The sequence below is a fragment of the Manis javanica genome, chromosome 6, assembly GCF_040802235.1.
Source record: "Manis javanica isolate MJ-LG chromosome 6, MJ_LKY, whole genome shotgun sequence".
Lineage (NCBI taxonomy): Eukaryota > Metazoa > Chordata > Mammalia > Pholidota > Manidae > Manis > Manis javanica.
In genome coordinates this window covers 143,564,386-143,592,082 of record NC_133161.1, presented here as the reverse complement: position 1 = coordinate 143,592,082, position 27,697 = coordinate 143,564,386, and the positions used below count along the sequence as shown (strand labels likewise).

At 37.9% G+C, this 27,697-nt stretch overlaps 1 protein-coding gene across 3 annotated transcripts in view; it reads left to right on the top strand.

The window, feature by feature from the left end:
• Positions 1-27,697, top strand: part of ARHGEF12 (Rho guanine nucleotide exchange factor 12) — a 138,137-nt gene that overhangs the window by 93,408 nt on the left and 17,032 nt on the right. For all 3 annotated transcript variants that reach the window (XM_073239597.1, XM_036992668.2, XM_036992667.2), the window contains 19 exons: positions 1,655-1,729; positions 4,037-4,129; positions 5,523-5,633; positions 5,879-5,977; positions 8,513-8,555; positions 8,839-8,944; positions 9,354-9,491; positions 10,002-10,034; positions 10,346-10,460; positions 11,966-12,071; positions 13,415-13,624; positions 18,406-18,538; positions 18,836-18,871; positions 19,200-19,354; positions 20,436-20,582; positions 21,486-21,571; positions 24,468-24,593; positions 26,129-26,243; positions 27,594-27,694. In XM_073239597.1, the coding sequence (XP_073095698.1) occupies positions 1,655-1,729; positions 4,037-4,129; positions 5,523-5,633; positions 5,879-5,977; positions 8,513-8,555; positions 8,839-8,944; positions 9,354-9,491; positions 10,002-10,034; positions 10,346-10,460; positions 11,966-12,071; positions 13,415-13,624; positions 18,406-18,538; positions 18,836-18,871; positions 19,200-19,354; positions 20,436-20,582; positions 21,486-21,571; positions 24,468-24,593; positions 26,129-26,243; positions 27,594-27,694 (2,028 nt within the window). The remainder of the gene's footprint in view (positions 1-1,654; positions 1,730-4,036; positions 4,130-5,522; positions 5,634-5,878; positions 5,978-8,512; positions 8,556-8,838; positions 8,945-9,353; positions 9,492-10,001; positions 10,035-10,345; positions 10,461-11,965; positions 12,072-13,414; positions 13,625-18,405; positions 18,539-18,835; positions 18,872-19,199; positions 19,355-20,435; positions 20,583-21,485; positions 21,572-24,467; positions 24,594-26,128; positions 26,244-27,593; positions 27,695-27,697) is intronic.

The following is a 27,697-nucleotide window of genomic DNA, read 5'->3' as shown; positions in this document are numbered from 1 at the left end:
TAGTACTATTGTTATACTTTATAAAAGAAAAAAGGAGGAGCAAAGGGAGTTAACTGCCTTGCTAACTACCCTGGTAATAGATGATCTGCTGTTACGTAGCTCCAAAGTACCAGCACTGTAGGTATAAACAAAGGCACTGAGGTATGAAAATATGTGGGACAGCAATAGAAATTTTACTGATATTTTAGGGTTATGGATGAAATGGCTAGTGTTTCTCTTAGAAACAAACTCCTGAGTCCAGGGGTTACAGGACTGCAGCTTGTCCCAGCAGTATACTGCTTTTGGGAATCCTTGTTGGCTACTTTTTGATTTGTGCTGCTTCTCTCTGTTTTCATGGCTTGTCTCTCCCATTAGATGGAAAGTTCATTGAGAGCACAGAGGCCATCTTATTTGACTTTATGTCTCAAAAGCCCAGGAGATTGTAGGAATTCAGAACGACTTGTATGAATGGAAAGTTTGAATTTTATTTTGTGTTTATAGGAATGTTACAATAAAGTCTGTGGCTTAGAAATATAACTCCATAAAATAAAGAATGAATTGGCAAGTGTAGAAGCAGGCATTCTAGTAAATTAAGGCTATTTGACATATAATTGATTTTTAATAAGTATTTAAATGAAAAACAAAATGAATGAGTGAAGAGTTTGGCCTTTATCTTGAATGCAGAAGAGAGGCCCAGTCAGAAATGTGTCAGTGTGTAAAATGAATTGGAAGAAGGAGACAGAGGGATCGCTAAGAAAAGAAGACTGCTGTGCTTAACAGGGACTTAGCGGACACGTATTGAATGGTCAATAAATAGTTACCGTTTTTGAATACCTACTTGGTGCCAACAGTTGTACCTAACACTTTACAGATATTCTTTTAATTTTCCTTATAATCTTAAAGAAGCAACATCACCATTTTATAGATGAGGAAACTGAGACCAAATAAATAAATGGCTATTGTGGAAATCCAGTTGAGAGATTATACAGCGCAGATGAGGGTATTTACTGAACATGTAAGAAACAGTTTAATTCCTACAAGTGCCTGTTTGAACATTCACACAAAAATCTCTTAAACCCATATTCAACTAAAGAATGGTTCCCATTGCTTTGGGGTGTTCACTTATCCCCCAAAGTTGAAGTTCTGTGTATCATGTTTATATTTTATATTAGGTCATCCCAAACATATCATGTAAATTTTATAAAAATCCATACATCAGTTTCATATGAAGTAGTAACAGAAAAATGGAAGTTTAGTTTCATTCATATAAATAGGCCAAAATGATTTTGAACTTGGATAGAAAGAATGTTTTGAATAAATGGGTTAAAGGAGATCTATAAAGATAGAGTTTGATTTTGATATAATGAACTTGAGATATATAATATATTTAATTAGAGTTATTTGGTATAGAAATTAGCCCTCAGGCCAGGAAATGAAGTAAAACTATTCTGTTGGTTCTGTATATTGTTTATCAACATAAAACTAAAATACTGAGGAAATAAATGACATGCCAAAGTCTGGGAAAAAGTAGCGGAGCCAGGTATTATATGAAAGATATTTAGTAGTCTCAAATACAGATAGGAAATTAAGAATATTATTCTTTTATACTGTTTTTCTGTATTTCCTTCTGGTGAGCCCAGTGAGATGAACCAAATGTCTTTTTTTTTTAAATTAGAGTCCCAAGAGTGGCCTGAAAGAGAGGATTTATCTAGAGGAAAACCCAGAGAAAAGTGAAGTAATTCAGGACACTGTGAGTATGAAGTCCATGAAATGATAGTGCTTTCCTTCATGTGACAGACGTAACTGATATTTCTATTTTATTTTTTATTTTTTGGAGAAAAAAAACTAAAACTTGTCGAAGGAACTTAATACAAATTTGATAAATGGAGAGCCACTCCATAATTAGTATTATTAGGTGATCTAATGCTATTTTTTTATTGTAGTAAAATATACATAACATGAAAGTATGATTTTAACCCTTTTTAATGTAATTGGCATTTTAACTTAATTGGCATTAAGTTACATTCAAATGGTTGTGCAGCCATCTTTCAAGCTTATCTTGATCTTCAACTTAAACTCGGTATCATTAAACATTAATTCCCCATAGGCCTCTCCCCCAGCCCCTGGGAAGCTTTTTTTTTTTTTTATGTTTACCAGTTTAATGAAAGGGGGGAATCACCGTTTTACTCCATGAATTTGACTACTCTAGGAACCTCCTATAAGTAGAATCATACAATATTTATCCTTTTTAGACCAGCTTATTTCACTTAGTATAAGGTCTCCAAGGTTCATCCATGTCATAGCATGTGTCAGAATTTCCTTCCTTCTTAAGGTGAATAATAATCCATTGTGTGTATATACCATTTTGCTCATCCTGTCAATTTGTCAGTGAACACTTGGGTTATTTCCACCTTTTGGCTATTGTGAATAATGCTACCATGACCATGGTTGTATAAATATCTGTTCAGGCTCTTCCTTTCAATTCTTTTGGGTATATACTCAGAATTGGAATTGCTGGATCTTGCATATTCTTACATGAATAATTTTAGCATTCTGATTTTATTTTTTAATTAGACTTGTATAAAGTTTTGTAGTAAAACATTTAATAGCAGATTGTGATCCACCAGTTAAGCTTAGCAATATAAGAACTATTGAAAAATTAAGGACATTAAATCAGCTATAAATTCAAAAGTTGTTGGACTATACTACCCTAAAGAAATCTCTATTGTTTCACCTGATTTTTTTTTCTTTAATTGTTAAAGCCTTGGGGTTTAAAAAGCAAGTAGTAATAAAGGCAGAATCAAGTTTAGGAGATGTAAATACATAGAGTTGCAACAAACTAAAGAGGAAAACTACAGTTACTTAATATTTATTACTTTATAACTTGTGGATCCATGTACATAGCTTCAACTATGTGCTATGCAGATGACTCCCAAATCATTACAGCCCGCTCCCCTTGCTCAGCTCCAGATCCTGTGTGTTCAACTGCTGTCAGATTTAAGCCAAAGTCATTCTTTTCCTATTTCCTCCAATATTTTTATTTTTCTTAATATTGTATGATTTTTGATTCTAGTATTTGTGGTCTTCAAACATGGCATATTTTTTGTTTTACACATTAGGGTTCCTACATTTCCTTTTTTATGCTAAATCCAACTGTGAGTTAACAAATAGATGAACTATTGCGTGGGAATACGATCTGCCAACCTACGGTTTATTTTTGGCAATTTTGTTATCTTTGTTCCTATAGCAGTGTTATATGATTACTTGAAAATTTTATTGCATTGTTCCAGTGATTTTAGCCAGAAGTGATTTTGGTCCCTCAGAAGACATTTGGCAACATCTAGAAACATTTTTCATTGACATGACTGTGAGGCTGCTACTGGTAGCTGGTGGGTGGGTAGAGGCCAAGGATGCTGCTTACCATTTCACAGTGCACAAGACTACACAGCAAAGGACAGTCTGGCCCAAAATGTCAACAGTGCCAGGGTTGAAAAACCCTGCATTGTGCATTTATGAAAATGAATTAAAAATGGAAAAATAGGGCTCAGTGATAGCTTTCAAGGATGTGGCATTAAGAGAAATCTTTATTAACTAGCCTCTGCTCATTTTACCATTTCTACTCTCTTTTTTTCCTTTGTCCTGTTATGTTCATTCACTTTGTTATCTAACTTTACAAAATTGGCAGCTATTTATGTAAGCCAACTTTCTTTCTTTCTGTATTAACAAGGTCTAGATATGTGTAAAATAAATAAAGCATACAGAGAGTGGTTTAGAATCAGATATCCAATGTATAGTGAGCAAAGGGTGTTTGTTATTTCCAGAGGAAGTGTTCTTCTCCCCAAGAAACAACCAATACTGTTGTGGTTTTCTTTGCTGAAATAGTTCATGGCCTTGAAAATTTGAGAACTACTACTTTGAAAATAAAGTACTGAAAGAAAATTAAAAAAAGAAATCTAATTGGTTTAGTGAACCATGTCTTTTTGAGGGTTTCGCTTTATTCTTGCCCTGCGTTTGACCTCTAGATAATTTTTCTGTTCTTTTCTCTGAATGTTACCAGGATACTCAGTCACTTATTGGGAGCCCCTCAACCCGTACAGCACCTCATATTATTGGGGCAGAGGATGATGATTTTGGTACTGAACATGAACAGGTGATGGTATTTTTTTTTTCTAAAATACAAATTACTTATTTTCTGAGATGTTTGATTTGTTGCAAAAATGAATACTTCCTGAAGATTGAAATTATGTTTGTAAAGGTTTGAACCTAATCTTAGAACCAAGATTGATTGGTTAATTGCTTATTTTAGCTTTGACCAGTAGAAATGACTTTGCTTTTAAAGCTTATGAGAAGTAATTGATTATACCTAGGTACTTCATTTTGGGAGAGGGGTGTGTTATTGTAATTTTTTTTAAATTTCAAATTCCAATTGTTGATTGACAGCATATAGAAATATGACTGGCGTGATTCCTGTCCTCTTGCTAATAAACTCACGACTTCTAGCTTTTTAAAATTACTTGAGGTTTTCTACATAGGCAGCAGCATTTTCTATGAATAGAGACAATTTTAATTTGCTTGGTCCCAATCTGTTTATCTTACTTCTCATTCTTACTTTTATTGCACTGGTGGCGGGGGGGGGGTACTTCTCCTGTGAGCTACTCTGATTTAGAGCGGTGAGACAAGGTATCCTTGTCTTATTCCTGATCTTAGGGAGAAACCATTCAGTCTTTCATCATTAAGTATGTTATCTATGTTCCTGTAGTTACTTTTTATTAGGTTAGGGAAGTCCTTCTAGTTTGCTAGAGTTTTTATCATAAATGGATGTTGAATTTTATTGAATGATTGAAATGATCATATGTTCTTTAAAATTTAATCTCTTAGTATAGTAAATTACATTGATTGATATTAGCATATTCAACCGGCTTTGTATTCCTGGGATAAACCCCAGTTGATCATAATGTATTTTCCTTTTTATGTATTGCCAGATTCAGTTTGCAATTACTCTGTTGAGGATTTTTATGTCAGTGTTTATGGGGGATGTTGGTCAGAAGGTTATTTTAACTATTACTGTTTTCTGTGTTAAAGGTAGTTAGGAATATACAAGAATTCTAGGAGTTGTCTTACTTAAGGTTATACAGCTGTATTTCCTACCACCATTTCTGAGATTAGCCCAAAGGAAAAGGAGACAGCTATTTCATTATTAGAAAAAAAAGCCTTCCATTACATTTTTAGAAGTGTTGTTAAACTTTTTTGCATAGTGATTTATAGATACCTGACCTCCTTGATAATCTTCTAAATTTGCCTTCTCCCAAGATGGTCCCAACCTATCCCTGAGAGATTGTTGATTTTCCAAGGAAGAGATTCCATAACCTATGTTGCTAATAAATTCTAGTGAAATTTTTTAAATGGTGAATTGTTTTAGGGTATGTCAAAGTGAAATTCGGATAGTTGTGTTTAATTACATTTTGCATTTGTGCGTCACATTGAGCTTCCATTTTGCATTTGTGTGTTAGAAGTTATTGATGTGTAATGATTTCTTTTTCTAGATCAATGGGCAGTGCAGCTGTTTCCAGAGCATCGAACTGCTAAAATCTCGCCCTGCTCACTTGGCTGTGTTTTTACACCATGTAGTTTCACAGTTTGATCCTGCAACACTGGTAATATATTTTACAGTTTAGCCAATTTCAGAGTTCTTACATTGATTCGTATATCATAAAACCCCACTTTCTAAACATATAAAGATGGATATGAAAGATAATTAAAATGTTTTTTTTTAAAGACTTGGTTATATGGTAAAAATACAGTGTTTATGGTGACCTGCTCATTCCTACTCAGTGAGGATCTAGCAGAAAGCACCTTTCATGAATTTTCACTGTCTCTTCGATTTCTGCCTCCACCACAGCTCTGTTACCTCTACTCAGACCTGTACAAACAGACCAATTCTAAGGAGACTCGTCGCGTCTTCCTTGAGTTTCACCAGTTCTTCCTGGATCGCTCTGCAGTAAGTTACCAAGTCAATGTTATAATCTTTGCTTTAGTGCATTTAGGCCAACTACTTCCAAACTTCCCTCTGTTTTTGGGCTTAATAGTGCTTTCTGACATCTATATTATATCTCGATTATTGATTACTCATGACTGTTATTTATCATTTCTCAGTTAGTTGTAGGCATTTGGGTTCTCACAGTAAGTTTGGGGGGATATATATGTATATTTGGGTTTTAGACGTGCATAATTAGGATGAGGGAGTAAAACAGGGAACACAAATGATACACTCAAACTTATTGTGGTCCAAAGGATAATGCTTGCAGTAATTGAACTGTGGCTGGCCTCTTTGAAGTTTGGAGGCAGAATTTAAACTGGTGGATAAGATCTTACTCACATAAATAATAGTAAATGATAATAGTGTTTTCCTTTACCAATGGAAAACTTAGTAAGGTTTTTAAACTAAGAAGTTTTATTATTAACCTTGCTTTAGGATAAATAAAAGCTCTTAAGGTTTCCTCGATAATCACGGTGCATGGCCCTATGCCTCTCACATTTGCAGTTCTCTACGTGACTGTTCATACCCTCTGTCTTCTAAAACCTCCATCATTTCCTCTCCTATCCTTTTCTCAGCTGATGACCTTGCTGTTTCTTCAATAAACTTGAAACATGCAGAAGAGACTTTTCTACCAGATATATCACCTGCCTGCATCATACCATATGCTCTGCCCTTTCTCCTGATGCTGCTGTGAAGGGGTTCTTGCTTTTATCTGAGGCTAAGCCTTCCTCTGTTTACCCAGATTGTACTTCCTTAAACCTACACAAGGACATTATTCTAGCCATTCTCCTCCTCTCCTCCATCATCAGCTTTCTGTTTTTTACTGAATCTTTCACATCAGCCTGCAGACATTGTTAGTCCTCCTATCTTCAAACAAACAAGCACACACACAAACATTGTAGTTCCACTTCTTCCAACTCTTGCCCCATTTTCTCTGTGTTCCTTTACAGAGTTGCCCACATGCCTACACATTGCCAGTGCAGTCAGTTGCTTCTCAATGGGGTCTTCTGAAACCAATTTTACTTAGGTAAAATTCAGCCCATTTCACTGTCTGTCACTTTATTTTTGTCCACAGAACTTAAATTTTATTTATTTATTTAGTTTGTCTATAATCTTAAATTTTCTGCCCTTGCATGTAAGCTCTGTTTGAGCAGATATTTTTGTTCTGTTTGTTCATTGCTGTTTCCCCAAAACTGCTTTCAGACATTTATTGAATGAATTAGTTAGGGTTCTCATTATACTGCCATTGTTTAAGTATACTTATTATGTTTATTAAGATAATTGCTTCCATGAAGAAATGACAAAATATTGAAGTATATTTGAATTTCACATTTCTTAAGAGCTTCATGCTAAGTCAAAATTTTATATTTTGCTGTTGCTGATCTATATTAAACTCACCAATGTAAAAACACAAGAATTCTGATGGATTAATGTGTTATTCTTTTATGCAAAGGGTGGTATTTATTTCATATCAATGCCCATATACAGAAATGAGGATTTATATACTTCTTTGCATTTGTGCTAGAAATACTTGTAGGAAAGTTATTTTGAGCTACTGCATGGCAACTTTAGTTAAAGAGAAAGCTTTGAAATCCATTTCATTGTTCTTCAGATGAATATTAGAGATCTTACAATTTTTGGCAGTGACTTGTTTTTAAATGTAAAACTTCAGTTCTTACAGGAATTGTTTAAACTCTGGAAATACATGCTTTAATAAAGTAGGTATTCAATATAAAGTAAGCATGAAGAGGTTTAGATGCTTTCTCTAAATGCAAAAATTACAATTTTCTTCCAAGACTTTTTCCAAATTGACAGAAAGCAAAACACTACCATCAGGTAATGGGATGAGAAAGTGCCGCTGTTGTGGGGAAATCCCAGCTAAGAAGAAATAAATTGACAGTCACCTTAGCTCAGTAGTAAGAACTACAGATAGTTACTATAGATTTAAGACTCCAGAGCCTGATCATTGACATTCAGTATCTTTTCCCTGGGTGTGTGACTATTGTGAGATTTTTCTGACTTTGCATAGGAAAATGACTAGGAATATCATGTTCTGTAGTGTGACTGTCTAAAATACAACAAATGAAAATCATGGTTGTATATGAGTACATTTTTCATAGGATAATATACACATAGTTTAGGTTTTATCTGTATTGATTCAAATGATATATAGCTGATTATATTAACCAGTGATTCTAGAAAGCCAACAGGAATACATAAGACGCAGAAGCATTCAGTCATCTAGTGCAGTGATTGTGGGGATCTCCTTCATAGCTTGATCCTTGGGAAAAGGGCTTATTTTCAAGTCTAAACAATGGGACATTCCAGAGCTGTGAAATTTGGATGGGTGGAACCCAATAAATGAGCTTATACATGAATATGCTTGCAAAAATAGTTATCCAAAGTTGTATTATCTCTTTACTTTACACAAGTACTTATATACATGTTGAAAAGTTCTTAGTGTTGTTTCACTTTCTGTTTGCATTTCTGTTTTAGCACCTGAAAGTTTCTGTTCCTGATGAAATATCAGTAGATCTAGGTAAGTTTAGAGTACCAATATCCCAGAGAATATCATCTCCGTAGATACATAGCTCAGCTTATCTGTGAAGGTGACTGGTAGGTCATTCTGAATCACAACAGAAAGAGAGTTTGTAATATATTTAAGGATAAATGAAATCCAAATTCTGAGATGAAATACATAAAATGCATTGAAAAACTTCTCTTCGTCTTACTCCAAGTTAAATTTGCACCACATAGTATCGATATGTTGCCAGTTACAATACACAAAGCACACCTTTAGATCATTTATTTCCTTTATCCAGAAAAAAGAAGACCTGAGCTTATCCCTGAGGATCTACATCGCCACTATATCCAAACTATGCAAGAAAGAGTTCACCCAGAAGTTCAGAAGCACTTGGAAGATTTTCGGTAAGCGTGGTGGTAGATGTATCTGATATGGTCATTCTGAATTAATTTTCTTTTTAGGTAGGAAAAGGTTACACATTCAATCTTTGGCTTAGCATATAGTCTTTATCGCTGTTACTAAAATATAATGAATCTCTGGAGTCAGGAGTCCATGGTCCCCGTTCTGTACACTTCAGGATTTGAGCTCAGTACTGCCATGCTAAGTGCGTTCCTTCAGGCTGTGTGTTCCGTTCAGTGATTGCCTCTAGAATTTTTTTCCTTTGGTGTCCTAGGTGACATGGGCCCCAAAATAGAAAACTGACATTTTGCTTGTTGCTAGAAACTCATAGCTATGGAAACTCTGATGAAACATCTCCAGAGGGAAATAGTTTCTCTTTAGGTTACCTCAAGACATTTCTCCTATTTCCTTTAGGCAGAAACGTAGCATGGGGCTGACCTTGGCCGAAAGTGAACTGACTAAACTTGATGCAGAGCGAGACAAGGACCGGGTAACTCTGGAGAGGGAGCGGGCCTGTGCGGAGCAGATCGTCGCCAAAGTCGAAGAAGTGCTGTAAGTAACTGGAGTAGAAATGCCCTCTGTCCTGAGCTGCTGATTCTGCTGAGGCGCACGCTGAACAAACTCAGAAAGGGTGTCAGATTGTATATGTGGAGCTATTTATTTTGTCAAGATACTTGAGAAACAGGAATTTTACATTTTTGCTGATAATTTTATTTTAGATAAAATTCCTGTGTTTTACCCCCCTACCCCCATCCCCCTGGGTATTGGTAAAATGAGTAAAATTGGTAAAATTTCTGACCAACCAAAAACAGGTTGTGGACTTTCAATTCATATGTTTTGGAAATATTTATTTGTTATAAAACATTTACAGCTGGTGATGTGAGTGTGAAAGCCGTGTGGTTCCTTCAGAGATGAGAGGTTTTTGGTGTTTTATTCCAGGTGATAGAGATTCAGGGTAGGACCCAGAGTGTCTGGCTCTGTTCTGCTGTTTCAGGTATCTGAGCTAAATAGCAACTTTGTTTTAAACTTTAATATTTTATTTTTTACTGTTTTTATTTTCAGGATGACTACTCAGGCTGTGGAAGAAGATAAGAGGTAATAGAACTATTTTTTTGCTAGAATTTTAAGGAAAAAAGAAACTTTTCCGTCCTAAGTTACGATTTATTTTCTTTACCTTAAAGATATAGACTGTCTCCTTCTGGTGGGCCTGCATTTTATTTGACTAATATTCTAGTGTCTTGAGTAGAGCTGTTTTCTGTTTGCAATGAATAGATGGTCCCTTATTTTTTATTTCATGAATTAATTCCAAGAACCCCAGCATTGGAGTTTTGGAAGTCATTTGATATCTTTATGCTACCCATCCTCCCTCCCCAGAAGTCTTATATTACTTAATTTTTCTCCTCCAGTTCCACAATGCAGTATGTTATTCTTATGTACATGAAGCATTTGGGAGTAAAAGTGAAAGAACCTCGAAATTTGGAACATAAGCGGGGTCGGATTGGATTCCTTCCAAAAATTAAGGTAAGACCAACCTAACAGTGGTGTGTTAAGTCTCTGTGCCTCCTTCTGCTTGGTTGTCTTCCTTCTTTTTAGTATTCACTTCTTCGGCAAATTGGTGCTAGGCATGGCGTGAGAGGAGTAAGATACGGTTCCTGTTCCTAAGAAATTCAAAGCATAGCGCCTAATCCAGACACAGAGAGTGCTTAGTAGGCAACGTGACAAGTGAAAAGAGCGGTTCACATTGAGTGCCACCCCCGGCTCTGAGCGGTTTACACTGAGTGCCACCCCCAGCTCTGAGCGGTTTACACTGAGTGCCACCCCCGGCTCTGAGCGGTTTACACTGAGTGCCACCCCCGGCTCTGAGCGGTTTACACTGAGTGCCACCCCCGGCTCTGAGCGGTTTACACTGAGTGCCACCCCCGGCTCTGAGCGGTTTACACTGAGTGCCACCCCCGGCTCTGAGCGGTTTACACTGAGTGCCACCCCCGGCTCTGAGCGGTTTACACTGAGTGCCACCCCCGGCTCTGAGCGGTTTACACTGAGTGCCACCCCCGGCTCTGAGCGGTTCACGTTGAGTGCCACCCCCGGCTCTGAGCGGTTTACACTGAGTGCCACCCCCAGCTCTGAGCGGTTTACACTGAGTGCCACCCCCAGCTCTGAGCGGTTTACACTGAGTGCCACCCCCAGCTCTGAGCGGTTCACGTTGAGTGCCACCCCCAGCTCTGAGCAGTTTACACTGAGTGCCACCCCCAGCTCTGAGCGGTTTACACTGAGTGCCACCCCCAGCTCTGAGCGGTTCACGTTGAGTGCCACCCCCAGCTCTGAGTGGAGCGGTTCACGTTGAGTGCCACCCCCAGCTCTGAGTGGAGCGGTTCACGTTGAGTGCCACCCCCAGCTCTGAGCGGTTTACACTGAGTGCCACCCCCAGCTCTGAGCGGTTTACACTGAGTGCCACCCCCAGCTCTGAGCGGTTTACACTGAGTGCCACCCCCAGCTCTGAGTGGTTCACGTTGAGTGCCACCCCCAGCTCTGAGCAGTTTACATTGAGCGCCACCCCCAGCTCTGTTGCAGCCTTATACTTTTCTTTTAAGGTACCTGGAAGTTTGTAATTATTGTTCTTTTTATTTAATTGTTGTTAGATAGTACAGCTCTATGAGGGTAAGGCCCTCCTTCACACTTGTCTCGCCAGCTTTTAGCATGGTGCCTTCACACATTGTGGGCTTGGTAAATATTTGTTCAGTGGATGAATGAATTGCTTAGAACAAGAAGATCTCATTGCACATGTTAAAAACTACCTTTCTCATTTTCCAAAATTGCCAACTGTGAAGGATTTGAGAGGACAGATGAGTTTGATGTGTCCACTGTGCTGTGTGCCAGCCTCTTAAGAGCACTGTGTATGCGTGTGATACACATTTAACCAGTTGCTTTCAGCTGACAGTTAGAATTGTGTTTCTGTGTTGGGAAATAACAAAATAAATCTACTCTGTTACATATTTCTTACCTCTTTGATTGTACCTTGACTCTAGCAAAGTATGAAGAAAGATAGGGAAGGAGAAGAAAAAGGGAAGCGAAGAGGATTCCCCAGCATCCTGGGACCTCCGAGGAGACCGAGCCGGCATGACAACAGTGCAAGTATGTTCAGGTTTGAGATGCTGCATTCCCACCGCTCCACGCTGCCTGTCCTTCGGAGGCTCGTTTAGCTGGATTGAAGTGCCGGAGAGGGGCGTCCTTCAAATGGTTCCTCTGAACTTGCAATGCACCTTGTTTCTCATCAGCGTTATTTCTGAACTAAATACCCCCACGTGGCTACATAATTGTCATAGACATCTTTAATGGCAATAGAGTATTCTGTCAGTTGTCCATAACAAGGTTTACTTATCTATTCTGATTTTATTTGCATTAAAGTCCGAATTGTTAGATTAAAAAAAAAAAGTGTGCAGAGATTTCTCTACCACACTGTTTAATCTCTTTATACATAACGTCACTTACTGCACGCTTCTGTAGTTTCTCCACCTCTCTCTTGTGCTTTATTTGCTCATCTCCCTCTACCCTCGGGCGTAATGAAACAAGATGGAGATCAGCCCACTGGAGGGGCTGCAGCAGAAATAAGGCTGATGGGAGATGGGGAGGAGGACTAGGTCCTGGAGTTGTGCTCCTGAACAGGCTGGCATGGGCTCAGCAGCGGGTGGTGTTGTGATAAAGTGATGCTGAATGGCCAACACAATGAGCAGTTCTCACTCAGATACCAGTAGCTCCCCTTGTTGAGAAACACTGAGAAGATGAGGGAAATTTTTAGAGAAGAGGTTGAGGAGAATGGAGCATTTCACAGATGCTGACCATGAGTTCCAAGGACACAAAAGATCTTAGGAAGAATTGCATAGAGCTGTGTGAGGGCGTGCAGTGCTGCGGGGGATGGTGAGCTGAGACTCTAGCTTCTCATGGTGGCTGAGTGAACAGGGGTAATGAGAAGCATAGGGGTGAGTCGGGCATCTGAGGCATATTGTGATGATGGAGCTGTGTGTGCTGGGGAAGCGGGGTGGGAAGGGGCTGCTGAGAGCTCACAGAGGTGACAGGCTTCATCTGGACTCTTCGAAGGAATGTAGCTCCACATGCATCTGTCTCTGTCTCTCAGCGTTCCCTCTTCCCCACCCACCCTCACCCTCCTCACTTCCTTTCCTTGTGACCCTTCCTTTCCTCTTTTCTCCCTCACCACCTCCCTCCCTATTCTCTCCCTCCCTCCTCCACTCATCTGCATTCTCCTTCTTTCCCCCTTTCTCTGTCTATTCTCTGTCCCTCTTCCTTTTTCTCTTTCCTTATTTTCTTTTCTTACCTTTCTGTCTGCTCCTCACTGTATAATAATTCATCTTATATTTTTCTAGGGCCCACCATGTTCTGGGTGTAATCCCTTACATCATCTTTTTTTTTCTGTTTTGGTGTCTTGCAACGAAAATAGTTACCCATTGCTTTCTGTTCAGTTGGCAGAGCCATGGAACTTCAGAAGCAGCGCCACCCCAAGCACTTATCTGCACCCTCATCTGTGAGTCCTGAGCCTCAGGACTCTAAGTTACGCCAGAGTGGGTTGGCAAGTGAAGGAGCAGATACTGGATACCTGCCGGCCAATTCCACGTCCTCTATGGCTTCAGTGGCCACTCTTTCCCAGGAAGGTGGGAAAGAGAATGATATGGGTGAGTTAATGCTATAATTCAACCTAACTAAGTATCAAGATTTTAAAACAACCACACTAAGAAATAGAGTGGCAGATTATTTTAATCAAGGTCCATTTAAATTTAGTTTTAAGACTTCAGTATTCTACAACCAGTGATAAATCTGTGCTGACTGATAATTCTGAGTTCTCATACATTCAAAAAAAATATTTTGAGCTCTGTCAGGCATTAGCTTTGTAGCAGATGTTAGCATGCAATAATTATGCATAGATTTCTTGCCCAGTACAGCTTAGTCTCATGGGGAGATAATCACACAAATAAAAAATTCAGAGTATGCCAAGTCCAGTACTGGAAAGGTAAAGGTAAAAGCTACCGAAGGGACTGATCAGTAGTCAGTTACGGGCAGTTGTGGGGCTGTCTAAAGAAGAATGCTTTAAAAATCTGAAATGCTGGAGACTTCTTTTTTTTAATGCTAAGGGGAAGCCAGTTAAGAGAAATAGGTTGAAAATGCAGGAGATAGATTGTATAACCAACAGAAGAGAGTTTTAAGGTCAGAGGAGATGAGATGCAGAGTGTGTGTGAAGGTCAGTCAAGGTTATTAGCTGAGAGAAGGGTTAGTGAGAAGGGCAAGGAGACTGGAAGAGTAAAGAAAGATAGGAAGTAATTGGAGATAATTGGGAAAAGAGCCTATTTCTGTATTTCTTCATACTTGTTATAGTGGGTTTCTTAAGCAAGTGAGCTGGGAGAATAAGTGGTTTTCTTTGGAGAAGGGAATGCCCGTCTTTGTTGGTGATTTTGGAAGCAGTTCTATTTCTGGTATGACAAGATTTAAAATGCAACTCTGGGAGTGGTCGCTGAGGTAGCACAGGGGACGCTCCTGGAGCCGAAGAAGGAAAGGAGCTGAGGAGCCAGGAGTTTGAGTGCCTTGACATGTGCTGGTTCTGAGGCCACCCCGCGTGGTATTAGCATGGCGAGGAGAGCTGTGAGCCGACAGCCAGACGTGCAGTGCTGCTCGATGATTGGTGTTGGGGGAGAGCATGTGATAATACCCCCCAGAGAGTGGGGGCCTCAGGGCAGCAAGAGGCTTCCGTAAGAAGGCAAGGCAATGGTCTAAAGTGATACGAGGACCAAGAAGGAAGCCGTCTCATCTCTACCCTGCAGTACAGTGTGTGACACAGACATCAGTCTCTGAGAAGGAAGTAGCAAAAGAGGTAACCCCCCCGGAAGAGGCAGCTTTTTAAGACAAAGTAGGAATGACATTGCAGGACAGTCTGAAGATGTTAGACTGAGTGCACGCTTCAGTTCATGGCTCCCATGTCCACTGAGAGTAAAGCATGGGGGGTGATCAGTAAACAATAAGGAGAAAGGAAGTAGAGGAAGAGCAGGTGTTATTGACAAATAAGAGATTTCAACGAATTTTGGGAGGTTGAAAGTGGACAAGAGTTGTTGGATAAAAAAGAAAACATAAAAGAAGCTGGAGCCCATCATCTGTTTAAGGGGTCTGAGGGGAGCCAGACTGCCTGTTTGGACCCTGGGGAGACTTTGGGCTCAGAGTTGTCATACCCTGTGAGTGTGTGAATAAGTAAAGCTGAAAAGGATGAATTAATTGAAAGTTTGTTACCAAAACAATAATCTCAACGGCCTCTGATCCTTGCATTATAGAATATAAGCTGTCGTATATGTACCAAAAGAAAATGCGTGTGTTCTTTTTTAGGGAAGTTGAATGAATTGTGTAAGGAGAATTAAATCCTCCATGGTTGTAATGCCCTGGGGTTCTAACATTGGTGGGCCTAAAGCCTGACAATAGGCCTGCCAGGGTCTCGCCCTGCTCAAAGAGCTCCCAACTAAAATGGGCCTATTTCCACATAGCAGTAAAAGCTACCCAGTCTTGTATTCTTATATATGGACCAAGGATCCAGGAATCGCGTACCTTAATATATACAGGTTTTAAGGTTACCTTGTGTGATAATTTCATGGAGAGGAGAACTGTAAACATTACTCACTGTTAGCCAGATCTGCTTGTTGGGAATCAACACCTAAGATAATACATAATGCCAAACATATTAGTGACATAAAAAAAGAGAATACAAAATAATCAGAAAAACTGCCCCTAGTAGAAAACAATAATTTACATAATAGATAAAAACCTAGGAAAGGGGGTGGGGGATGAGTAAAATAGGTGGGGAAAAATTTTTTTTAAATATGAAGTATAACTATTTCAAAAAAAATACCTCTAATTTAGATAGTATACTTAGAGAAATTAAAGAAGTTATTATATCTATAAAATAAGAGTCAATGCTATGAAAAAGGAGCATTCAGAGACCACAAAATATTTTAACAAAACTATTATGTACAGTACTGTGGTATTTGTTAACAATTGCTTTGTGATAAATTACCCTACAACTTAATGCCTTAACACAAAAAGACATTTATTATCTCACATTTTTGGTGGGTAACGAACTTGTCAGCAACTTAGCTGGGCCCTTCTGGCTTGACTTCTCTCATAAAGTTGAGGTCAAGATGTCAGTAAGTTGTCTGAAAGCTTAGCTGGGGCCAGGAGACCTATTCTGTGCTCATGCAGGTGGCCCGTGGCAGGAGGGCTTAGCTCCTTGCTGGAGGCCTTGGCTTCTCACCACGGGGGCTGCTCCATAGACCCGCTTGCATACTCATGACGTGGTAGCTGACTTTCCCCAGAGTGACACAGAAGAGAAAGCAAGAAAGAAGACTTTAGAAAGTATCTTTAATGACTTAACTTTCTGTGGTGTACACTGTCACTTCAGCAAGTTAGAAGCAAGTCAGTAAACCTAGTCCACACTCATGCAGAGAAGAGCTAGGCTCCATCCCTGAAGAGAGGAGTATGAAAGAATTTGTGGATATATTTCAAACTGCCACAGTTGCCAATAGTTAAAGAAAAAATTGTTAAAAATAAAGTTAAGGAAATATTTCAGAATGTATACCAGAAACATGAAGAGATAGAAATCGGAGAGAGTTATGTAGGGAATCACTACAGAGGTCAAGGTCTGTGTCTGTCCTTCACAAACCAGCAGAGCAAGCGGAGGAGGGAGAGATAGAGCAATATTAAGGGCAAGTTCCCCAGAGTTGAAAAAGAATAAATGTCTTCAGATAGAAAGGACCCACCGAGAACCAACCACAAATGATCCATACTTAAAATATCTTTTAGGAATTTCAGTGCACCAGAGATAAATGAAAAGAATCCTAGAAGCTCTTAAGAGAAAGAATAGGCATTATACGGCATCACGTTTCTCACTGTAACACTAGGTGTTAGAATACAAAGGAGCAAAGCCTTCAACTTGCTGAAAGGAAATGGTGTTGAACTCGGAATTCTGTATCCACCCAAACTATCCATCCAATATGAAGACAGACACAGAGTCATTTTCAGATATGTCAGGATTCAAAGTTAACAGAAATGAACCTTTTCTTTGAACATTATTGGAAGGTATATACACTCCAGAAAAATGAAAGAAAATTAAGAAGGAAAATGTTACAGAATCCAGGAAACGGTGGAAACAACCCAGGAAAGTGGTGAAGTGCAGCCCTGGGATGATAGTTGGGTCACAGGCCAATGGAACAACTGCTCCAGAGGGGAACACAGAGCATAGGGGATAAGAAAAAAGTGAGATTGTAAGCAGTTGATAGTATGATGTTGTGGATGAAAACATTTGAGACTTTGGTAAAATTATTTGACACAATAAAAGAAAGTGATTTAGAAATGGTAAGAAAAATAGAATTGCTCAGGAAAGTTACCACTATTTAAACATGAAACAAAAGAAGTGGCATAATCTTCAATTGATGGAGTATATAATTTTAATGTAATAAATATTCCAGTTCAAGTGGCCCAAGGGTTGCGTCATTGGACCAGTGGAAAAGAAAACAGAATTCTAACTAACATACCTCTTAACTTGACAGAAATAGTATGTATTAATATTAATACATAATTATTATTAATAATAGTGATGCCTTTGTATATGACAATACATACTATTACCATAATAATGCATGTGCTCTGTTGGTTTTCAGACTTTTAGGATAAACCTAGTAGGCAAAGCACAGAATATTTAGTTGTGGCTGCAGACAGAAAGGAAATGTAAAAAATCCTCTAATGTTACAAGTAAAAATGTAATAAAAAGAAATGAAAAGTAGAAGGAAAGAAATACAATTAAAGGGAAGGATGTGGACAGTAAACTCCTAATGTGATATAGGAGAGAGTTAAGATACTCTTTGATGAAATAAAAATACAGATATAATTCATCATTTAAACTTAAGTAAAAATAACTCGTGGTAATGATACAATTATTAAACATGGGGAAGAAATGTGGGGAAGTGAAGATGGGAAGAGGTATGTGAATAAAATCCTCAGAGGAGGAAGAAATCGATACTACTATTTAAAGACAATAAAGAAAAAGAAGTATGAGTTATTGTTTGGAGTTGGATCAACATAATGACTTCAAATATGAGTGAAAAAGATTGGCCCTGGGGGTAGAAAAGACAGAGGTAAGAGGGTTTTTCCTCATCACATACTCTTCTGAGTTCTTGCCATATCTTTTGATATTTTTTAAAGCTGCTTAAAGATGATGTTTCTATTCATTTTGTAGTACATTTAAAAATTTTATATATTGGAATTTTGGTTTTAGCTAACCTGCTGGAAGTGTAGTTTAAACTCTAGTTTAAATAAGAATGTGTCTGTGCATTAGGTTGAAGCTCTTTGGGGGACTAATTTTTTCTATTATTATTGTCTTCATTAAGTACTAATGCCATCTGAATGTCTGCCTTTGTCTCTTTAGGATCAAAGCAAGTTGGAGAAACGCCAACATCTGGAGACTCCTTAGATAGCACACCTCGTACTCCCAATACCATCTTTGATTTCCCACCGCCTCCATTGGACCAAGTGCAGGAGGAGGAATGGGAAGTAGAAAGGTAATCAGTGCTGTCTTGGTGCAGTTAGGAGAAGTGCTTCACAGCTGTGATTATATGACGTTCCTATCCTTTGTAGTGTTTTTTCCACATGTGCTTTTTGGGAAAGAACTAGAATTTATTGGTAGCAAATACTAGGTGCTGAAATGTCTTTCAGTTTATCTGATATTAAGTCATTACAATATCCAGAAGAATTATTTGTCAGCCACTATAGTTCAATGCAGTTTTAAATATCTTTGGCATAAATTTCTTGATCCCCATTTTGTCATCTCATTGACTCTTTGTTCTTCATTGTTTTAGGGTGACTGAACATGGGACACCAAAGCCCTTTCGAAAGTGAGTAGTCCTAATACAGCTTTCAGGAGAGGCATTATTTTAAGAAATACATCTTTTTTCCCTAGTGTCCTAGTTGCAAAGAAGAGAAACCCTGTACATAAATCTGTGGGATAGTATAAAACACAGTTCTTAATGAACACAAGTCATTCCAAAGGTGAGTGCAGGGGTGTATGTAACATGTATCAGCCGTTCTGTAGGTGACGATGTTTCGGGCTCAACGCTGAGCCAATGCTTCGGAAATCTGACTGACTGACAGTAATGTAAAGACTTGTGCTGTCTTCCTTTGTCCTCCTGCTGTCCTCAAATGGAATTCATTTTTTTCCACTAGGTTTGATAGCATTGCTTTTGCAGAAAGTCAAAGTGAGGATGAACAGTTTGAAAATGATTTAGAGACAGATCCACCCAACTGGCAACAGCTCGTTAGTCGTGAAGTGTTACTGGGACTAAAGCCCTGTGAGATCAAAAGGCAGGAAGTGATTAATGGTGAGTTTAATTAGTTTTTGTTGTTCACGTATATTGAGTTTTATTAGAGTAAAACAAATCCCTGAGCCGTGGAGTTTTGCTTCAAAGTTTCAGCTAGCCTTACCACGCTGATGGAACAGTGACTGTAACGCCTGTGCGGCGCGGACTTGATAATGGGGGGAGTCTAGTAAGCACAGTGTTGCTCATGTAATTGTATATTCCAAGTTTCAGCTAGGCTTTTGTTTTAAACAAAACAGGAATTAAACTAGATAGATGACCCTTGGACTTCCCAACTGAGAAGATACAAGTGCTTCCGTGATTCTTGCTGATAATTTAAAAGGAAAAGGTGGTTGGCCTTCAGGATATTTGACATTCATAGCATTATAGGTCTTAAACTTGAAAAGCCATTGAGACAGCGTTTGTCCCACCGCTGTACTTTCAGGCTAAGTCGTTTTTATGCGCAGGTTGTGAATGAGGAGGCCAAGGCTCGGGGTGACTGGCTGAATCGGTCATGATTGCACAGCTGATAAGGGAGGGGGAGAAAACTGGGATCCAGGTCTTCCTTTATCCTTGTGCTTTATCACAGCAGAGGTGTGACATGGATGTTGTACCCACGTCTGTCTTTAGGATGTGATTTGAATTAATATCCTTCTTGTCTCTGAAAACATTAAGACATAGTGAAATTACAAGCCTGGTCTCAGAAATGAGGGTTTATTGACACATTAGATAACCGAAGTACTGGTACTTCTGAAGTAAGGGCTCCATTTAAAGGCTGTATGGTGTTTGAGCTTACACTCTTCTAATGTAGTTGTGATGGGTGAGTACTGTTGTAAAAAGACAGATGGATTTTGGAGTACACTGTAAACTTTTATGTACAAAATAGTTTTGAATGATGTTTTCATTTGCCAGTGTTCAGCTCTTGGAGCCAGTATATAGGAGACTTTTATGGAATCAGGAAAGTGACTTCAGAGATACTACATCCTTTCAAAACTATAAATAATTATATAACTCATTTGCTACTTAGTTTCAGCTAAAGCCTATGTTTGGTCCCATTGAATTATTCTAAGTAAGGTGACGTTTTTGGTGTTTTTTTTCTGCTTAGAATTGTTCTACACTGAAAGAGCTCATGTTCGAACACTGAAGGTTCTTGATCAAGTGTTTTATCAGCGAGTGTCCAGAGAAGGAATTCTGTCACCTTCTGAGCTACGGAAAATTTTTTCAAACTTGGAAGATATCCTTCAACTTCACAGTAAGAGAAATTGACTCTGATCTTGTCTTTAACATTTTCAAAGATAAAGGATTGTGAGTACATAAAGGTACTTAACAACAGTAAAATCTTATAAATATATCCATGTTAGCATTCCTGAAATTATATAATTATATGTGAACACACAACATACATAAATAAATAATTGGATCTTTGAATAGTTCCCCTCTCCCAACCTCCTCCCCGCCCTCCTACCATCAACCTTGTACATACAGTGTTAACACAGGATTTGGATCTAAAGTCAGTGTCTAAGATGAAAAAAATCATGAGTAGTTAAAATTACCCTTGGAAATTTCCTATCAATTGCAGTATATAAATATTTTTAAATATATATATCCCATATAATATATGTATAAATACATTTATGTTTATAATGTATATACAGTATATGATCCTATGCTAGGATACTTTTCAGGAATTAAATTATTTTATTGTTTCATTGTTTGGAATGTTTGAGTAAGTGTGTAAAAATTGATGACTTTTACCTCTTTGTGGTGATCTGAGGTTCCACAGCATGCACTGACAAGTTCAGGCTTGATTTTATCTATTGCCTGTGAGCATACGCATTTTGAGAAGCTTAAATTTAAGTTCTTCGTAAGCATGGTTTTGAAGGAGTCTTAAATGCATATTTGATGCACCTATACTATATGTAATGTGCTAGTTTCCACGCTGTTTTATGCTTTGGCACCTGTTTTTCAGATAGAGCTCACAAATATATATAAGAGCTGTATATTTATATTTATTTTTAAAGAAATTAGAAGCAGCTATACTACTCTGAAAATCCTTTTTTAGAAAATGTAGGTTCTTGGTACTCCTAGTAACTCAAACTGAAATGAGTGTATTCTTAATTGTTTTTCCATTGTTTTTTTTCTTTTCCCTCATTAGTTGGGCTGAATGAACAAATGAAGGCTATTCGAAAGAGGAATGAGACCTCAGTTATTGATCAGATTGGGGAAGATTTGCTGACCTGGGTAAAGAAATTTGCTATTTCATTTTTTAATTTTCATAGACACTTCATATATTTATAGATAATTGATTATTAGATTCAAGATTAAATAACTTACTTTTCCAAATACGAAAATTCATCCAGTGTGCAAAGCTAAATGTAAAGATGAAAAGGGTCATAATATGTATTCCCTTTGTTAATGTCTTCAATGTACACTCAAACTAAGTCCTTCTTTTTCATTGAAGTAAAGATAACAGTTCTTTGTGTTCTGAAGAATATAGAGTAAAATGGATCTTAATAAAAATAACTAAGGTAGAATTTTAGCTGTCTTCTGTTGTCCAAATCTGAGAAATATACTGTAAAGCATCAGACAGTTGTAGACCCAGAACTACCATCACAAAAGCAGAACAGTGAAAATTACTTCATCTTAATTACAGTGTAAGGAAAGTCTTCAGAGACGATCATAGCTGCTTGTCAAGGTCTGTTTATCTTTCTGCCTATATACTCTTACCCACAGTGTATACTTAAGTGCCAAGAACTGTTCTAGGTGCTGGGAATAGAGTGGCAATCAAGACATGGCTCCTGCCCTGGTAGAGCACCTAATCAATGGGAAAACAGTCACTAGTTGTTCTGAGTGTGATGAGTGTTACAAAAAGAGGGGAGTATATATATATATATATATAGGTGGTTACGGGAGTACATAGGGGGGAGACCTAACCAGAACATAGAGAAAATTTTCCCAAGGGATAGAGGGTTTGATCCAAACTTGTAAACAAAGTGCTGTGGTCTTAGACTGTGAATAATAGTAGACTATTATGACTAGTTCTCAAAATCTTAACACAGGTTGAACAGGACCTACTTAGGTGTGCCCACAGAAACTTACTTCAATATGTAGACTGCTTGAGGAAATGCCACAAGGTTTTGGTAATCCTGCAGTGATAACATTACAAGATTAAATACCAGGAAGTCAGCTAAAACATGCCTCATCTTACTCCTTTCATTGATGGTGTGTCATGGCTGGGAATCTACTGATCCAACAGGAGATCTTCTTCTTAGCCACTTGACTCATAGAACAAGATCAGAGAATCAGAATACAGTCTCATCCGGCATTTATTGGACTTCTCAAAGCATTTTCTTGCTAAGTTAACTCTGCCATCATTGTTTTAAGGAGATTTAGCTTCCTTGAAAAATTCACCTTAGTCTGTGGCTCCTCTGTGACAGTGGGACCCGTTTTGTTTCCTGACCTCGGTGTGGCAGTGGAAGTTATAACTGGGTTTGTTGCCTTGGCAGACACACTATTTGACTTGAAACAGACAATTTGTAGTATGACATAATATAGCTCCGATTTTCAAGTCAAATTTGGATTTTAAAGTTGTAAATCATATGGATTTAAGATATCAATCTTAGTTCCTAAGCAGTTTCATTTGCATGTCATGTAAATAAATGTTTAACCCAAGTGTCAAGTGAGATTTGTCATTAATAAGGCACAGAAGCATAACTGGTCCTTGTACCACAGTTCTTTGGATCGATAACTCCATGATATGGTAATACAAAGTGGAGAAACCTATGAACAGAGTGGGACAGAAAAAATTATTTTAGAACACATTCAAAGAACTGTCTTCTTGACCAATGTAAGGTACCTATGCAAAGCTGAGGAAAAACTGAATGAACCAATCTGGTCAGGAACTATTAGGTACACAGGGTTAATGTAGGACAAAGCATTGGCCAGAAATACCAAAAGCAAAAATCACAAAGAGGCCTTTAGATTTACCCTATATTTAAAAATAGTCTTAGGATGTTTTTCTGGTATTGGTCCCTTGAGGTCACCTTCTGTATACTTAAGCTACGTGCAAAAGTACTGTAAAACTGCTTGAGGTTGGGAGCGTTGTTTTCTTTTGTAAACCCAGCTGGTATTGTTTGCATGGTGCTTTGATTAATTAACATGCCAAATACGTTGCCAGTCTCATCTTTAAATTTATGGAGTGTTGTATTTGTAATAGAATAAGAATACAACATTGGACCAACTATTAAAATAACACTTCATATGTGTCCTTGTTGAAGGAAGCAATTCTGACTTCATCTAAAAATACAGTACAAAAGGATTTTTCACAAAATATCTTCATAGACAAACTTTTGGAAATAAGGCTTTAGATGGGAGGTTGTACAAAAGCTTCTTTGTTAACCATAAAGCAATTATTATAAATACAAAAATGGTTAAAAATAATTTCTTGAACCTGTACTTACAAGAGTACCTATTATGAGTGAAGCACTTATAAGGTATTTTGTAAGAAACTTCAAAGTCATGACATGTACAAACTTAAATTTAAAAATTTAAAAATACCAGCTAGAAGTATAATTCTTAGCAAAAGAGGTTCATAGGCTCATGGGTCTCCCCCAAGAGAGATTCAATGCCTAGACCTCTACCTTGCACAAGTAAAGCGGTAGCAATTTGTTTTGCAACTCAGAAAAGTTAGGACCTGCTTTGGGTTTCATAGTGAGAAAGCAAGATAGAATCCCAAGGGTTTTCTTCCTGGAACAGTAAGAGAGCAATTTTTGTGCAGATTAAATTTTGTCAGATTCTAAGAATATCAAACTTTAGCCTCAGTCTGTAAGTGTTTTGTGTCTCATAGTCCCCAGATGTCAACCTTTCCATTATTTAGAAGGGGTGTAGACTGAAAAGGTAGTAAGTTGTGGTAGGCTGCAAACAAGAAAACATCAGAATACCATCAGAAAAGGTTGGAATGTGTCATGGTCAAGCTTTCTTAGTGGAGGAACATTGATAACACCGCATAGATACACAGATGTGTTTCTAGTCTCTTGAGCATGCGTATTAGAATACTGAAAGAATTCTAGTTGTCTCCATTTTGCCTGGCCTTGTATAAGTTCAGCTTCTCTATGTGTTCTTTGCATTCTTGGCACAGTTCAGTGGACCAGGGGAAGAGAAGTTGAAACATGCTGCTGCTACCTTTTGCAGTAACCAGCCTTTCGCCCTGGAAATGATCAAGTCTCGTCAGAAAAAGGATTCTCGATTCCAGACTTTTGTGCAAGTGAGTTGAATTTCGTCATGTAAGGAAAAAAAATGCAACTTTAAAAAATCAATTCTGGAATAAACTGGGGGAATTCTAAGACCAATTTTTATAAAGATTATATCTATGTTAATTTTGTTTAAAGCAAAGCCATAGGTTATTACTTTAGGGCATAAAGGTGATATTGGAGTGGTGAATAATAAATGTATGTTAGGATTGAATTACTTGGCACTCATTCCACATTGCCATGGGGATATTGTCAGGTAATGGGCCCATGTACACTGTTAAAATAATATTGCCAAAACTTGAAAATAGGCTTATGTAAAAACCAGGGGAGAATATAACAAGATCAGTAAACTACAGCCCACAGGCCATATCCAGTGTGTTGTCTGTTTTTATAGAGTTTTACTTGAACACAGCATTTTAATTGTTTATCTCTATATAACAAACTAATGCAAGCATAACACCTTAATGCAAATTTATTTTGTCACGGTTTTGGGCATTTAGGAGTATAGGTATAGTTTAGCTGGCTTGTCTCTACATGCTTCTATCTGACTGAAACCAAGACGTCAGCTGGAACTGCAGTTCTCATCTGAGACTTGGGTCCTCTTCTAAGCTCACTGGTTGCAGAATTCATTTTCTTGTAAATGTAAAACAGGATCCCTGTCATCTTGCCATTGTTGGTTAGGAATTTCTGTTGGCTTCTACCGAATGCCCATGTCTCTTTGTCATGTGTAGTGTATAAAATGGATGTCTCTTTTCTTCCAGGCCAGTAAGGATGTGGCTCTCTGAAGAGCTTTCTTTTAAAGCCTTTTCTAATTAAGTCAGACTCACCTGGGACACTCTCCTTTTTGATTGACTCTCAGTTAACTGATAGTGGCCTAATCATAGGAGTGATAGCCTATCGTATTCACTGGGTCTGTCCACACTCAAGGGGAAGGGATTACATAGGGTGTGTACATCCAGAAGTGGGAATCTTGGAGGCCACCTTAGAACTCGGTGACACACAGTCATGTTCATTCATTTACGTATTGTCTGTGGCTGCTTTTGTGCTAAAACAGCAGAGTTGAATAGTTGTCATAGAGACTACATGACATGCAAAGCCTAAAATATTGACTGTCAGTCACTTTGCTGAAACGTTTGCAGACCCTGTTACCGATGAGCTGGTATATCCACACTGGTGATCCATTGTGCCTACTTGGAATGGGAGATAGAAAATTAACTGACTAACTTTTGGCAGGAATGCCAGTCACAGGAAAATGTAAATAGATTTTCTGAATATGTGAAGATAAAACTGTTTTATCATAAGAAAGCAATTCTTAGAGTTGATTATGGATGCTCTCAGTCCTGCTTAACCAGATAACAAAGAAACCATTGGCTTAGTTATAAAGGCTTCTTTCCTCCATGGCAATGGTATGTCTCGGCATGTTCTAAATCTTGATTTAATAACCAGAACTGCGATGCTCTGGACACTAACATGATGGCTATATGGTATGTGTTAGGTAATTATAGCTCTAACAAGATTTAGAAATTCACTTATTTCATTTTAATTCTAGGATGCTGAGAGTAATCCACTGTGTCGTCGCCTACAGCTGAAGGATATCATTCCCACCCAAATGCAGAGGCTCACTAAGTACCCTCTTCTACTGGATAATATTGCCAAATACACAGGTACAGCATTCTCACTGCCATGAAAAACCTTAGGAGCCAAAATATGTCCTGCTCAGTAATCTCCTACAGCATCCTGGTGCCTGGAAGTTGGATTTCCAAATAGGATGGCAGCATTTTCTAACGAGTTAATTTAGTCTTCTTCAGGCTGTTTGATTTAATGTTCTCCATTAGTGGCTTTCACACGGGGTTTGGCAAACTATGGAACATGAGATAAATCTGGGCCACCACCTATTTGTGTCAGCAAAGTTTTATTGGAACATAGTTATGCTCATTTGTTGCCATATTGTCTCAGACTGCGTTTGTACTGTAAGAACAAAGGTGAGTAGTTGTGACAAAGACCATTTAGCCTGTAAAATGTGTAGCATTTATTATCTGTCCCTTTACAGGAAGTGTTTACTGATTATCTTCCCTGGTATATATCACATTTGCTTGTAGGTTTATACTGGGTTGGGAAAATGTTTTGTATCTGTATATGTACTTTCATGAAGCCCCACCCATGCATTATAATTCCAGCTCTCTTGTTTTGAAACATGAAGTGAATCTGAGTTTCTCAGTTGAGTTTAGGCTTTATACTTAGTTCTCATTAATAATTCTATGCAATCAAACTCCTGTTCCTTATGCCTGAGATTTTGAAAATATTCATACATATTAATTTTTATACTTTAGTATATCTGTTCAATACAGTTAGACTATTGTTTGGAGGATTGTAATTTTGAATATTCTGATTTTGGTATTCTTTACATTGTAGACCTTAATTTATTGCAACACATTTTGGTGAATTTCTTGTTCTTTTAATGATACAAATACTGTAATCTATAGTTGATATACACTATTATATTGGCTTCAGGTATACAACATAGTGAGTCATCTATTTCCTTTCTTTATAATCTCAATTCAAAGAAACTTATCTAGGAGTTATTTTGAATTGTATTTTCATTCAAAAAATACTGCTTAACAGGTCCCTTGGCCATAATCATGTAGGCTCTGCACTGTGAAATTCTATGGGGAGAAGAGGCCCCATTTACATAGCTTACAAAGTGGATGAGGCCCACTCTCTAGAGTGTGTAACATAGTGGGCCTCATACTTGATGTAAAACATCATTTCTTGGATTTGAGGTTCTATACTGTGGCTTCTTTTTAAAGATTAGTATTTATGCTTTAAATGACTATCACAAGAAGTCCCACCTGTCCAAATACTACATGAATTTTTATTCCGCTGTAGGTTTTGGCGTGATATAAAAACACTCAAGATCTTAATATGTTCTTATAACTATTGAAATACCTACATCTATGTTTATATCCTTTTCCGGTTTCGTCTGTTTGTGTTTTGGATTTCTTCTCCATACTTAGAATGGTCAATGGAAAGGGAGAAGGTGAAGAAAGCTGCAGATCACTGTCGTCAGATCTTAAATTATGTAAATCAGGCTGTCAAGGAGGCAGAAAACAAGCAGGTA